Source organism: Eumetopias jubatus, unplaced genomic scaffold (assembly GCF_037043125.1).
Source record: "Eumetopias jubatus isolate StellerSeaLion01/CBP00866 unplaced genomic scaffold, mEumJub1_p1.0 scaffold_11, whole genome shotgun sequence".
NCBI classification, from domain to species: Eukaryota; Metazoa; Chordata; class Mammalia; order Carnivora; family Otariidae; genus Eumetopias; species Eumetopias jubatus.
The window spans coordinates 85,119,048-85,132,982 of NW_028274817.1; the positions used below are offsets into that span (position 1 = coordinate 85,119,048).

General features: G+C 56.0%; 1 protein-coding gene across 3 annotated transcripts; it reads left to right on the forward strand.

The window, feature by feature from the left end:
• The first annotated feature begins 1,986 nt into the window (after nt 1-1,986).
• TFE3 (transcription factor binding to IGHM enhancer 3) lies at nt 1,987-13,201 on the forward strand. 3 transcript variants are annotated; one of them, XM_028113461.2, is made up of 10 exons: nt 1,987-2,290; nt 4,588-4,701; nt 5,790-6,084; nt 6,727-6,972; nt 7,055-7,159; nt 8,623-8,740; nt 9,307-9,363; nt 9,536-9,611; nt 10,742-10,916; nt 11,357-13,201. In XM_028113461.2, exons 1-10 carry the CDS (start codon nt 2,175-2,177, stop codon nt 11,795-11,797), a joined length of 1,743 nt encoding a protein of 580 aa, XP_027969262.2. In that variant the 5' UTR covers nt 1,987-2,174; the 3' UTR covers nt 11,798-13,201. The 3 variants fall into 3 exon arrangements, with proteins under 3 accessions (XP_027969262.2, XP_027969263.2, XP_027969264.1); XM_028113462.2 differs by having other exon boundaries at nt 1,988-2,290; nt 10,742-10,889; XM_028113463.2 differs by lacking the exon at nt 1,987-2,290 and having other exon boundaries at nt 4,612-4,701; nt 5,846-6,084.
• The last annotated feature ends 734 nt before the right edge of the window (nt 13,202-13,935 follow it).

The following is a 13,935-nucleotide window of genomic DNA, read 5'->3' on the forward strand; positions in this document are numbered from 1 at the left end:
CCCTCCCGGTTACTTGGAATATCATTCTTAAAATATCACTTATTAATTCTCACAAGTACCTAGGTCGATTTTTGGACTTTTTCTGTACCATCGATCTAAGTTCCTATTCCTCCTCCCATATCACAATGTTTTAATTACTAATGCTTTGTGATATACTTTGAATCTGTTAAGATAATGCCTCCCCCCTTTCTTCCTCTTTTTTTTAAATTTTATTTATTTATTTCAGAGAGAGAGAGAATGAGAGATAGAAAGCACGAGAGGGAAGAGGGTCAGAGGGAGAAGCAGACTCCCTGCCGAGCAGGGAGCCCGATGCAGGACTCGATCCCGGGACTCCAGGATCATGACCTGAGCCGAAGGCAGTCGCTTAACCAACTGAGCCACCCAGGCACCCCCTTTCTTCCTCTTATACAATTAGATATTCTTACATATTTAAGGCACCATAGGAATTTAAACATCAGGTCTACAAGTTCCATTTTGGAATTTTTATTGGTAATGTCTTGATTCTTTTAAAAGATTAATGAAGGGGGCGTGCCTGAGTGGCTTAAGCACTGGCCTCTTGGTCTGGGCTCAGGTCATGATCTCAGGGTCCTGAGATCAAGCCCCAGGACAAGCTGATACTCTCTCTCCCTCTGCCCCTCCCCCCTGGCACGTGCTCTTTCTCTCTGTCTCTCCCCAAAATCAATCAATCAATCAATCTTTTAAAAAAAGATTAATTTGGGAACGAATTGTCATCTTTATTATGTAGATAATGGGGTTGTGCATGTGGGGATATGCATGTTTACCAAGCCAACCTCCTGTGACAATACAGGAACGTGCAAGACAGATGAGAACTCAGTGAAGTTCCCTGAAGTCCAACTGCTGGGCAGGGTCTTGGAATTTTGGGAAGGAAGAAAGGAAGGTTACAGGTCCAGGTGTTCTGTGAGCTGACTGTGCCCCTGAAAGTAGGGCTCGGGGACCCTCTCCTGTGTGCAAGCCAACTTGCCTGTATCCGGAATACAGAGGAACTCAATAAATATTTGTTCAATCAGTGCACAAATGAGTGAATCAAGTTTTGGAGAACTTATTGTATGCCAAACAACCTGCTAGCACTTTCCATAAATTATCTCTAATCCTCATAACAACCCTGCCAGACAGGTATTATGACCCCCATCTGACAGGCCAGTAAAGCTGAGGCTTGGCGAGGGGCAATCCCTTGCTCAAATCCAAACCCGGATCTTTATGATTCTAGAAGTCATTCACCGAAGGGACCAGATCTAATTTCCATCCTTCCACTCATTCACCTACCTGCGAAGGATTTATTAAGCACTTACTCTGTAGCACAACGACCTAGTACAACAACTGCTCTAGGTGACCCAGGGTAGGCGGAGTGCTCCCGGGGAAGACCAGCTGAGCGGCTAGTTTGTGGGTCCCGAAAGGGCGGGGTTTCTGGTGCGCACCTCCAGGGAATGTAGCTGTCTCGGCCTCCTAGTTAAGGCTTCGGCTGAGGAGGCACGGCTAGATGGAGGCTGCAGCGCGATCTAGGGAGCTGATATTACGAACACTGGCCAAGAGGGGGCGCGGTCCTGCTGCTAGAAGCCTGTCCTGGAGACCCTCTGCGCGCTGACAGGCCATCGGTGCGCAGGCGCAGGGGACTCAAGGAGCGGCTTAAAAATCCTGCGGAGGGATCGTTTGCGGGGAGGGGGCGTGGCGTAATCAAAGTATCTCTCGCTGATTTGCCTCTGTCTCTGAGGGCGTGGCCTAGATGCGTCCTTCTCGGAATGAGGGCCGGCCGAATCTAGTTTTCCCTCCGCGTCGGAGGCGTAGTTTAAGGCGGGCCCTCGAGCCACCCCTCGATGATTGGCCGCCTCACTCAGAGGGGGTGGCCCGACGAGCCGTCCATCTTCTGTGCGGTCACTTCCTGTGGAGTTTCCCCAGCCCAGGGAGGAGGGGGAAGAGGACGAGGGGGAGGAGGGCGGTCGTCCGGGGTTAGGTTGGGGGGGGGGTGTTGGTCCGTTCAGGGCGGGGGATGACTCACGGCCCATCCCATCGCCCCGACGCCGCCCGCCCGCGCAGAGCTCGCTCCATGGCTTAGCGGAGGAGGCGGTGGCGAGCGGGGGGAGGGGGACTCTTATTTTGTTAGGGGGACCGGGCCGAGGCCCGACCGGCCTGGCAGGGCTCGCCCGGGGCCGGGCGTCATGTCTCATGCGGCCGAGCCAGCTCGGGACGGCGTAGAGGCCAGCGCGGAAGGCCCTCGTGCCGTGTTCGTGCTGTTGGAGGAGCGCAGGCCAGCCGACTCGGCCCAGCTGCTCAGGTGCGGGGCCGCCTGGGGCCGGTAGTGCCGACTGGGGTTCCTGGGGATCTGATCTGGGGGGGACAACGGGAGCCCTGGACTGGGATTGGAGGCCCTCGGCCTAGGCTTGGAGGACGTCGGGGCGCCGGTCTTGGGCGGGGGTACCTAAGGAATCCGGCGGTGGCCTGCTTGGACTGAGGCTTAAACAAGTCATGGAAGTGCCTTAAGGGAGGCCTGGTGCCGATTGGGGGGCTCTTGACTGGGTTTAGAGGGGGAAGATTCTGCTGTGTCCAGAGCCTGGTCTAGGGTAACTGAACTTGGGGGACTGATGCTGAATTTGGGCTCCTTGAGTCAGGTGTGAGGGGAATGAATTTGAGGTGGAACTCTGTAGGTGAGGCACTGATCTGAAGGGACTTTTCCCCTCAGTGTCAGAGAAGGGGTCCTGGGAGACACTGGGAGACAGAAGTGCTGTCTTGGAAGCTGGTTGATTCCCAGTGGCCGGTTGCTTGAGGCTCTGTTTGGGGATAACAGGACTCTGGAGGGATTTGGGGGTATCTCAGATATGCTACGCGGGACCAGCTTTGTGTGTGTATGAGTGAGCAAGAGAAGCAACATTCAGGACTTGACCCGAGTAATCACTTCACCCCTGCCCACCCACCCAGCTGGGTCAGATCCCAGGGATAGTGGAAAAGCCCTCTTCCCACACCCCCCTAGGGGCTTGAATGGGAGACAGTGAGGCAGACAGAGGCAACAGAGATGGTGCTACTTCTTAGGTCAGGGAAGAAGGCCTCAGACCTTATTTGGGAACCCAGACGAGGGTCTTGTTCCTGCTGCCACCCATCCTAGCCTCTCAGCCAGCCTGGCTTACCCCCTGCGCGCGCATACATTCTTTTTCTCCCCCTCCCAGTCTGTCTGTCAGACCCTGGAAATAATCTCGAATCTGTCCCTAGAGCTGGAATGAGCACCAATTGCACCATCCCTGCCTGGGTGGGTCCTCTGTGGCCTCTTCGCATCCTCAGTTCCACCAGCAGGCTTGTAAGCCCCTCTCTGTCCACACCCTGCCCACCCCAGGGCCCATCTCTTCGAACTTCTGGGCAATGGGTGTGAGCAGGAGATGGGGCTTTGCCTGCTTTCTTCCTGGGGTTGTGCTGAGCTCAGCGGCTCCCCGAGCTTCCTCTTCCCGACTTCCTGGGTTGTTTTAGGTCCCCATCTGAGGGTGAGGAAAGGAAGAAGACAGATCCTTGGGGAGGGGAGAGAGTTCTCGTCAAGCGAAGTCACCCACAGTGTCTCAGGATTCTAACATGTGACTGTGAATGCCCCCTACACACTAGGGTCTTGTTCCTCGCACCCCCCCGCCCCCGGCCTGGAGGGCTGATCAGGAGCCTTTGCACCTAATGCTTCCCCATCTTCTGATGCCTTCATAACAACCTGGCTCATCACAGTAGTGGGAATAGTTGAAAGGGGGGGTGTACGTGGCTTTTTATTTTGTGTCAGTGGGTGTTGGTATTAGAGGGGTGTGTGTGTGTGTGTGTGTGTGTGTGTGTGTGTGTGGTTCTATCCAAAAAAACAGGAGAGCGCTGGACAGGCTCCTCCCGCCAAGAAAAGAACGCTCGCTCGTGTAAGCGGATCATCCATCCCACTTCTCTTTTAAATCCAAATTGCTGGAATGAGGAGAGCCCTTGATATTTCTGTTTTGTATTTGTGTGTGTACTGGCATCCCCTGAACTCTGGCTGGGGGGGGGAACCATTTGCAAAGTCGTGGATCCTTCCCTCAAGTGAATCATCGACCCTAGTTGTGATGCATTCAGTTTGTGTTACAATGGACTGTTGTGCGAAGGATGCTCCTACCGTGCTGTTAAGTGTATAGACCCACACGGGCTCACCTTCAGCTGCCAGGACCCCAGTAAGGGGGTGTGGGGACTGGAAGAACTCTGAATGCAAAGTCAGGACTCCTGCAAAGTGAATTGTCATTCCCAAACTCTTCACTTCTCTTTTCCCTCAAATCCAGGTTGTTACGCTTGATTGTGTTAAGAGTGAGGAGTTGGGATCCAGGCACTCTTACCATTTTTAATCCTAAGGGACTATGGGTAACAGAGCAAAAGAGAGTGGGGAGGGAAGAGGGGTGTGGGGAGGGAGGAAGACCTGGGAATTCCCGATGGTGGTACCCAGAGGAGTGGCCTCCTCTGAGGGATGCACTCTGTTCCCCTCTCCCCTGGTGTCTCTCTCCTCCCACTGCCCACTCTTTCTTTCTCTCTTGGAGGGGAGTGAGGTCTCCATACACTCACTGACCATCACCCTTCGCTCCCTTTCACCCTCAGCCTCAACTCTTTGCTTCCGGAATCTGGGATTGTTGCCGACATCGAATTAGAAAGCGTCCTCGATCCGGACAGCTACTACGAGCTCAAAAGCCAGCCCCCACCACTACGCTCAAGGTCTGTCTCCTCTGACTCCCCTCCCAAGTCCTCAGGCCCCTCCATCCCCTCTGGGGCAGAGGCCCTCAGTGCCAGGCCAACCCTTTCGGCAGCCTGCATTTTCCTGATCAGAAAATTAGGGGCCTGAGAGTATATCACACAGGAAAGCAGGTGGCCAAGCTGGGATTCCATTAGCTTGAGCCAGACCTCCTGTGCCCACTCCCCACCCCCGCCGCCCCCCAACCCGCATACCCATTCATACACAAATATTGCAGGGAACCTGGGATGGCCTGTGTGTGCCCAGCCACCCCGCGGAGCAATACCCACAACCCCTGCTCACCCCTTCCCCCACTCAACAGACTCACCCACCCCCAACCCTTGAGGAACCCCTGCTGGTCTCTTCTTTCCCCCAGCTTGGAAGTCTAAATGTGCTGAGTCATCGGCCTGGGCTCTAAGAGAGGGGAGGGGACCTGGAAGAGGGGCAGGAAGAGAGGATTGTGAAATCTCTGAGATTTTCAAGACTGACTAGCTCCTGGGACTAGAGGCCCAGGCAGGGGCAGACGAAGCGCCTGCACTTGCCCCTGTAGCCAGATGCCCAAGACCAGGAGTTCAGGGAGCATCCTCAGCCCCAAATTGAGCTTAAGAGCCCTGTGTATCCTAATCTAGTGCCACGGCCCCAATTTGGCATCCTTCTGCGCTCCTTTAAATAGGATGAACCGCTCTCCCAGAGCCTAGCAGTGGCCTCTCTCCTCAATGTTTGAACAGGCCCCGATCCAGCCTTCACCATAAGGACCAAGGGCTGAAACTCCCCCCCCCCCACCCCCAGACTGACCTCTAAGGGCTGGGACTTGGCCTGGCTCCACTGTCTCCCCCATCAGACAGTGACCCCTGAGGGCTGGGCCTGGGCTCAGTCCCTGTGTCTCCCCTGTCAGACTGTGACCCCTGAGAGCCGTGACCAGGCCTGGTTCCTGGGTACCCCCCCTCCACATTGTGGCCCCTGACGGTGGACAACAGGCCGAAGCCCGGCATCTGCTGTATCCCACAATGACCCCTTAGGCATGGGATGAGACTTTTAGCTTACCTGTGGCCCCGTATTTCCCATTCCACAGCCTCCCAATATCACTGCAAGCCACCCCAGCTCCACTCTCTGCATCATCTTCTGCAGGGGGCTCCAGGACCCCTGCCATGTCGGCCTCTTCTTCATCACGGGTCTTGCTGCGGCAGCAGCTAATGCGGGCCCAGGCCCAGGAGCAGGAGAGGCGTGAGCGACGGGAACAGGCCGCAGCCTCTTCCTTCCCCAGCCCTGCCCCTGCCTCTCCCGCCATCTCAGTCGTTGGCGTCTCTGCGGGGGGCCACACTTTGGGCCGTCCTCCCCCTGCTCAGGTGCCCAGGGAGGTGCTCAAGGTAAGGTGACACCCAGAGGCCCTGGGAGGGGTCTCAGTGACTGAGGAGTGGTCGTGGTGGCTTTTGTGCCGAGGTCCTAGGGGCTCTAAAGATGGTCCCAGTTACTGTTCAGATAGGCTGTGTTAGTGTCCCGTTGGTGTTTAGGGCTTCCGAGGGGTTTTTGGGAGCCACAGGATGTCTGGGTGGACCATGGAAGGTGGTGAGTGCCTCAAATGGGCGCTGGGGCCTCCTGTGAAGTAACCCCAGGAAGAACTTCGCGGGAAGAGCTTCCTGTGCGTGTGATACATTAGGAGTTTGGCCACTGGGGTGACTTGGGAAGCCATGTGTGGTTCTCAGTTCTCCTAGGTGATGTCAGAGATGGGGGGCGGGGACTCTTGGGAACTGTGACAGGGTGCTCCAGAAATTGAGGGTTTCTGGTCAGCCATGGGTGGCTCTTGGGGGGCTGTGAGGAATTTCTGAGAAAGAGAGTTTGGGTCCTGGGGGAGACTTCCCAGGATTTGGGGAGGTAGGGGCATCTCAGATTCTGGGCCTAGTTTGCTGGCCTGAGCCTAGAAACAGATGACCTCTGAGGGTCAGCCTGGGGCTCAGAGTCACCCCATCCTACCTTGTCCCCTTCCATCCTTCCTTGCCCTCGTCCTACAGGTGCAGACCCATCTAGAGAACCCGACACGCTACCACCTACAGCAGGCACGCCGGCAACAGGTGAAACAGTACCTGTCCACCACGCTCGGCCCCAAGCTGGCTTCCCAGGCCCTCACCCCACCACCAGGGGCTGCTAGTGCCCAGCCGCTCCCTGCGCCCGAGGCTGCCCATGCTGCGGGCCCTGCAGGCAGCGCTCCCAACAGCCCCATGGCACTACTCACCATTGGGTCCAGCTCAGAGAAGGAGGTAAGCGGCTGCAGACGACCTTCCCGTGCTCTCCCTCGTGCAGCTTCTTCTAACACTCGTCCATGTTCCCTTCTTCCCCTAGATTGACGATGTCATTGATGAGATCATCAGCCTGGAATCCAGCTACAACGATGAGATGCTCAGCTATCTGCCCGGAGGCACTGCAGGGCTGCAGCTACCCAGCACGGTGAGGCCCTGAGATGGGAGGCTGGCTGACCATTAGTCGCATCCCTCTATCCCTGAGATGACACCCAGGCTGGCTGTGTATATAAGACCCTTACTTTGGATCATACTAAGATAGAGAAGGAGGCCGTGGGATGAAAAGAGAGCATACCAGGGCCCTGGTACCTTGTGTTGGGCTTCGGGGAGAGGTAGACCTTGTAGACGTTGATAGATACAAGGGCAGGGACTCCATGGAAATAATCAGGGCTATACCCAAGCCCTCAAGCTGCCATGTGGGAGGGACCAAGGAATGGGACTCTTGTAGCAATTTGAATGTACCAAGAGATTCAGGTCGTTGGGACATACCCAAACCATGTAGCGATTGGAACATAGCAAAAGTCTTAAAACCCAGTGTGGCTGAACCTTGGGGTGATTGGAACGTACAACATCTCTTTCAGTGAACCATGCCAAGAGGCTGGGTCCTTGTAGAGAGTGGATAAAACTCTCTAGAGCAAGGGATGTGCCACTAAATTATACCATTCTGGTTCTGGAACATTCCAGGAGTCCCATAACTTGCTTTGGGACATACCAAGGGGCTGTGGCTTTGTTTCTTTCCGACACACCGAAAAGACAGAAGCGTGTATAAATTTGGCACCAGTTTATCAGAACTTTTTATTGATTTGGAAACAGCTAGAGACTGGGGCGTTATATCACATGGATCCAGCAGACTAGCAGGAGTTTCAAGAGATATAACTCATCAAGAGGTAGGACCAATCCTTAGGGATTAGTGTGTTGCCCTAGAGTATATCCGGGAGAGGGCGAAGGAGAGAGAAAAAAAAATCAAGACTGGCATAAAAGCAGCGCTCATTGAGTAGTTGGACAAGAAATCCTGAGAGATCAGAAGGCGTAAGAAGATACTAGAAGTCAGGAGCTTGGTGCATGACCATGTGCGACACAGTCATGGCAGAAGACTAGAGATCGTGCTGGAACTCTCCGGAAGGCCAGCTTTTGGATGGAACGTTACCATGACAATTTCCCAAGGTCTGAGAAGATTGAGCTGGAGTGTTCCAAGAATGCCGACTTGGAATGTTGTGCTAGGAGGGGCTAACGGGCTGGAATGTGCATCGTAGCCGACAAAGACCTGTGAACGGGTGGTTTTCCAGCATTGCTTCTCAGAGCTACCCCCAGAGTTGGGTAGAGGGGATTCAGAGGTCGCTGAGGTATTTGAGGGTGTGCAGGGGCATGATGGACAGGTCTGGCAGACTCAAGTCCCCTGGCAAAGCAGGGTGGGTCTGCGTGAGCCTGTCCCCCGCTATTGCGTCGCCACGCAAAGTTCCCTTGAACGAGAAGGAAGGGTCCCTGCGTTGAGCCAGCCACTCCTTGCATTAGGTTATCTGTGGAGCGTGTGGAGGGGTGGGGGCTGGGTTCTGAGAAGGGGCCAGGCCTGGGACTGGTCCTAGCTGTCGTCTCTGCCTTCCCTGTCCCCAGCTGCCTGTGTCAGGGAATCTGCTTGATGTGTACAGTAGTCAGGGCGTGGCCACGCCAGCCATCACTGTCAGCAACTCCTGCCCGGCCGAGCTGCCCAACATCAAACGGGAGATCTCTGGTAAGGGCCAGGCTCTTGGCCCCATGCGCCCGCTCTGTACCCCCCGGGGTGAGCCCCATGGCAACCAGGTGGGCCTGATGCCGGGGGAAGGGGTTTAAGCGGACAGAAAGGGGCTGTTTGCCCTCTTCTTTCACACGGCCCATGGGCTTGCTTTTACCCCATTTCCTCTTGTCTCGGGTTTAACAAATGACCTGTTACCAGGGCTTCTTAAAAAAAAAAAAAAATCGTAGGGACGCCTGGGTGGCTCAGTTGTTAAGCGTCTACCTTCGGCTCAGGTCATGATCCCAGGGTCCTGAGATCGAGCCCCGCATCGGGCTCCCTGCTCCGCGGGAAACCTGCTTCTCCCTCTGCCCACCCCCTGCTTATGTTCCCCCTCTCATTGTCTCTCTCTGTCAAATAAATAAATAAAATCTTTATTAAAAAAATCATAAAAGTGGCACTTTAAAAAAAAAGTCACTTCCCTGCCTGCACCCACCGGATCCTATCCCCGGCAGCCGTGCCTGCTGCCCTCCTTCTCTCCCATGTCCAGAGGCCCTGACTGGCACCCCCACCCCACTCTCTTCCAGAGACGGAGGCCAAGGCCCTTTTGAAGGAACGACAGAAGAAAGACAATCACAACCTAAGTGAGTGAGCTTCCGCGCCCTTGCCAGCATGCTGTGTAGCCCTGTCTCAGTCCATGCTGGCCTTCCTTGGGGGGGGGGGGCTGTCCCTTCAACAGCCTCCCCACCCCCCAGCTCCTCTTCCCTCCTCAGCCTGTTGACAACTTTCCCACTCTTCTCCCCGCCCCCCCCAAAGTTGAGCGTCGCCGGCGATTCAACATTAACGACAGGATCAAGGAGCTGGGCACCCTCATCCCCAAGTCCAGTGACCCGTGAGTCTGGGCCGGGGAGCCTTGGGCTGGCGGAAAGTGGGGCAAGGGCCCCATTCCTCCAAAGCTGTTCCTGGGTGGGAAGTGCCTGGGGTTTTCCGCTCCTGGCCCTGGCCCATCCAGCCTTCATCACCCTGAGCAGGGGCACAGCCCTCCATTGTCCCCAACCTACAATTTTAGGTGCATGACATTGCAGTCTGTGTGCCTCATCTGGTCCCCATATGACACAGGCACTTTGCTTTTGGTTCATTTAGTACTTCCTAATTATTCATTCAAGAGACGCATTGAGCTGCTTTGTGTCAGGGACCGCGCTAGGCCCTGAGGATACCAGAGGGACAAAACAGACAAAAATGCCTGAGCTCCTGGAACTGATACTTTAGTGGAGGCAGACAGACCACAAACAAGATAAATAAGTAAAATCTGGGCAGTTAGGAGGAGTGTTGTGGAGAAAAGTAAAGAAGAGAAGATGGGGGGTGGGGTGCCTGGCGGGCTCAGTTGGTAGAGCGTGTGACTTTTTTAAAAGATTTTATTTATTTGTCAGAGAGAGAGAGAGAGAGCACACAAGCAGGGGGAGAGGGAGAGGGAGAAGCAGACTCCCCAGTGAGCTGGGAGCCCAATGCAGGGCTCGATCCCAGGACCTGGAGATCGTGACCCGAGCTGAAGGCAGATGCTTAACCATCTGAGCCACCCAGGCGCCCCAGCGTGCGACTCTTGACCTCAGGGTTGTGAGTTCAAGCCCCACGTTCGGTGTAGAGCTGACTTTAAAAAAAGAATAGAAGATGGGGGAACTGTTGGTGAGGGTTACAACTCGGGGTGAGGAGGGCGGGCACAGGGCAGGCCTGGACCGACAAGGCAACGTTTGCGGTGAGGCAGGAACCACCTCTCTGGGTGTCTGGGGAAGAGTGTCCGAGGCAAAGGGCACAGCTGGCCTGGAGGCCCTGAGGCGGGAGCCTGAATCTGCTCTTCCCCCGGAACAACTGGGCAGGGCATTCCGTCCCCTTGATGTACCCCGCAGCCCCCGAACTGTGGGTCTAGGCCCGTGGCGGGCTGCTCTGCTGCGTACAGTTGCCCCCTCAGCTCCCGCCGCCCCCGATGACGCAGCGCTCCCTCCTGTCCCCCGTCGGGCCCTGCAGGGAGATGCGCTGGAACAAGGGCACCATCCTGAAGGCCTCTGTGGATTACATCCGCAAGTTGCAGAAGGAGCAGCAACGCTCCAAAGACCTGGAGAGCCGGCAGCGCTCCCTGGAGCAAACCAACCGCAGCCTGCAGCTCCGGATCCAGGTTTGCGACGAGGAGGCCGGGGCACAGGTGACAGGGGGCTTCCGACAGGCAGAGGCAGAGCAGGCCAGCATTTTCCTGGCACACTTGGGGGATCCCCGGGCTGCCCCGACGGGCGTGCTGGTGACAAGTAGTCCCCAGAACCTTAACGGGAATAGCGACGAGTATTGGCTCGTGCATATGGTGTAGGTCCCGTGCCGCGCGCGCCGTGCCAGGAGCCTGGCTCCGTTTGCTCAGGTAGTCCTGGCTCTGATGCTCGGAGGCGGGGACCCGCTTCATACTCGTTGTACAGAGCGCAACTCGGAGGCCCCGCGAGCTTAAGCAAAACCTGCCTCGAGTCGCACAACTAGTGAGCCACAGAGGTGGGTTTGGCACCCAGGCAGCCCGCCCTTGGAACCGTCAGACTTCTCCGCCCCTGAGGAGCTGTGAACCCCATCTGATCCCGCCCCCCCACCCCCTACCTTCCGCAGGAGCTAGAATTGCAGGCGCAGATCCATGGTCTGCCGGTACCTCCCAGCCCCGGGCTGCTCTCCCTGGCCACAACCTCTGCCTCGGACAGCCTCAAGCCAGAGCAGCTGGACGTTGAGGAGGAGGGCAGGCCAGGCACAGCACCATTTCCCGCAGCGGGGGGATCTGCCCAGAGTGCTCCCCATCAGCAGCCCCCGGCGCCACCCTCGGATGCCCTTCTGGACCTGCACTTTCCCAGCGACCACCTGGGGGATCTGGGGGACCCCTTCCACCTGGGGCTGGAGGACATTCTGATGGAGGAGGAGGAGGGAGGGGTGGGGGGACTGTCGGGCGCCCTGTCCCCACTGCGGGCTGCCTCTGACCCCCTGCTGTCTTCGGTATCCCCCGCTGTCTCCAAGGCCAGCAGTCGCCGCAGCAGCTTCAGCATGGAGGAGGAGTCCTGATCAGGCCTCACCCCTCCCCTGGGACTTCCCCACCCAGGAAAGGAGGACGTGTCAGGATGAGGCCCCGCCTCCCCCCCCACCCTCCCGTGAGACTGCCCTGCCCAGGTGTTCTGGGGGAAGAGCAGATGTGATGAGGTCCCACCCCCGTAACCAGGCGAGGAGGAGGAGTCAGATGAGGCCCCGCCCCCTCCCCACAATACCAACCGATGAGGTGTTTCAGCCATGGAGAAGGCGGTAACCTCTGGGCCTGTCCCCTGGAGATCACAGCCTCACCCCTGCCCCGTGGGACCTGCCCTTGCCCAGGTGTGGGAAGGAGGCAGGAGGAGCTAGGCCCCTGTCGCTTAGGGACTTTCCTAGCCAGGTCTCCTGGGATAAGGAGGTAGCAGGATACCGGTCCACCCCCTCTCTTGGAACCACTAGTCTAGTCCATCCTGGCAAGGAAGAGGAGTTACAATAATAGAGGTCTCACCCTGGGGGTTTAAGCCCTGCCTCTTTCCCCTGATCCCCGCCTTGTCCAGCCGAGGAACAGAAGTGAGGAGGAGAGAGCCCTTCACCTGGGAGCTCAGTCCTGGCCTTCCAGCAAGGCAGGAGCTAGGCCCCGCCCCTTCCCTATAGGCACCGCCACTCGCAGGTATTTCAGGCACGGAGTCCGTGAGATCAGGCCATGAGGAGATCGCAGACCTTGTCCCTTAGCAACATCCCATCCAAGCATTCCATGCTGCAGGGGGGAGTGGTCCTTCAGCTCCCCAGCCTTAGCCTGGGACCAATGGGACCTAACCCAGGAGGGCTCTGAGCCGACCTCGCCCTTGGAGAAGGGGGCAGATCTTGAAATCTTGTGGGTCGACATTCCAGACCTCCATCAGGAGTGAGAGCTAGACCCTCACCCTTGGGTAGGGTCCTGCCTCCTACCTTGAAGGGCAGTTTGGGGAGGTGATAGAAATTAGGGGTCCTGAGTCCAGGTTCCCAAAGCCAGCACCCCAGCATTCTTACAGTCTGTAGAGGAACAGGATGAAGGAAGGGGCCTTTCTGGGAGTTCCCAAGTCCAGGAAAAAAGTGGAAGCCTACCCCACCAAAGCAGAGGTTTGGAGGGAGGGTTGCAAAAGCATATGTACCCCTTTTTGGTTTATCTGATTTTTTTATTGACCCCCCCTCCCCTTCTCAGAAGCTAGGTCACCTCCAACCTCTGGCCTCCACCCAGTTCTCCATTTGGAGGAATCCTCCCCATTTCAGAGCTATTAAGAGACACTCCCTGCCCATCCTCACCCTTCCTACCACATACACCCAAGGTTGTCAGCTTCGGATCCTTAGGGTCAAGCCCCAAGGAGGGTGTACTAAGGGGTCTGTAGGTTTGTGATTAAAATAATAAATGCTAGGCGTGTTTGATGCGCTTTTAACTTTGGCAAAGAGTCTCCTATCCTTGCATCTAACTGTACAATGAGCACGGTCGGGGCTGGCCAGGAGGAGGAAAGGGTTTTGGAAGAAATAGATTTAAGTGGGATGGTTAAAAGAACTTAGAGGGGCTGGAGGAAAACAACCTGTAAGCAAAAGGCAGGCAGTCCTTAACTACCTGCCAGATACCCTCCTGTTCTGAGTGTTTCACCTAATTGTTGAATCTAAGGACTACCTATCAAGAAAGTGCCGCTTATTCCCATTTCATGTTGGAAGAAACCAAGAACTAGAGTTTAACTCCCTGAAGATACACAGCTGGTAGACGGACGAAGAGCTAAAGGGTAAAATTAGGAGAGTGAGAGATCTGGTTTGAAGCATGTCACCACCCAGGGCAGAGGGGGCAAAGATTTTCTCGCACGCTCACTTTGGAAACCGATAAGGAAGCATATGAGGATATCTCCTGGCAGGCAGTAGAGGTCTGCCAGATGGTCCAAAGGGCACAAACAAAAACCGTAAAGGTGGAGGGGCCGGCAAGCAGTTCCATTTTGGAACAAATGTTGACATTTGGGGGGAATTTAAATGGAGGTAAACAAACAAATAATCTTGAAGTCTGGGAAAAAATATTATTTTTGGAACTCCTCCACCAGACTCTGACTCCCAGGACGGGGATCAGGCCTGGCCCTGCGTCTCCTCCAGAGGATTGGAACCACCACCCTTCCTACTCCTTTCTGGTCTGTCACACTGACCCC

Excerpts from the sequence above, each read along its gene's own strand:
- TFE3 (XM_028113461.2), top strand. The coding sequence starts at position 2,175 with ATGTCTCATGCGGCCGAGCCAGCTCGGGACGGCGTAGAGGCCAGCGCG. Across the intron at positions 4,702-5,789 it reads CCCCCACCACTACGCTCAAG|CCTCCCAATATCACTGCAAG; the intron begins GTCTGTCTCCTC and ends CCCATTCCACAG. Across the intron at positions 10,917-11,356 it reads ACGAGGAGGCCGGGGCACAG|GAGCTAGAATTGCAGGCGCA; the intron begins GTGACAGGGGGC and ends TACCTTCCGCAG.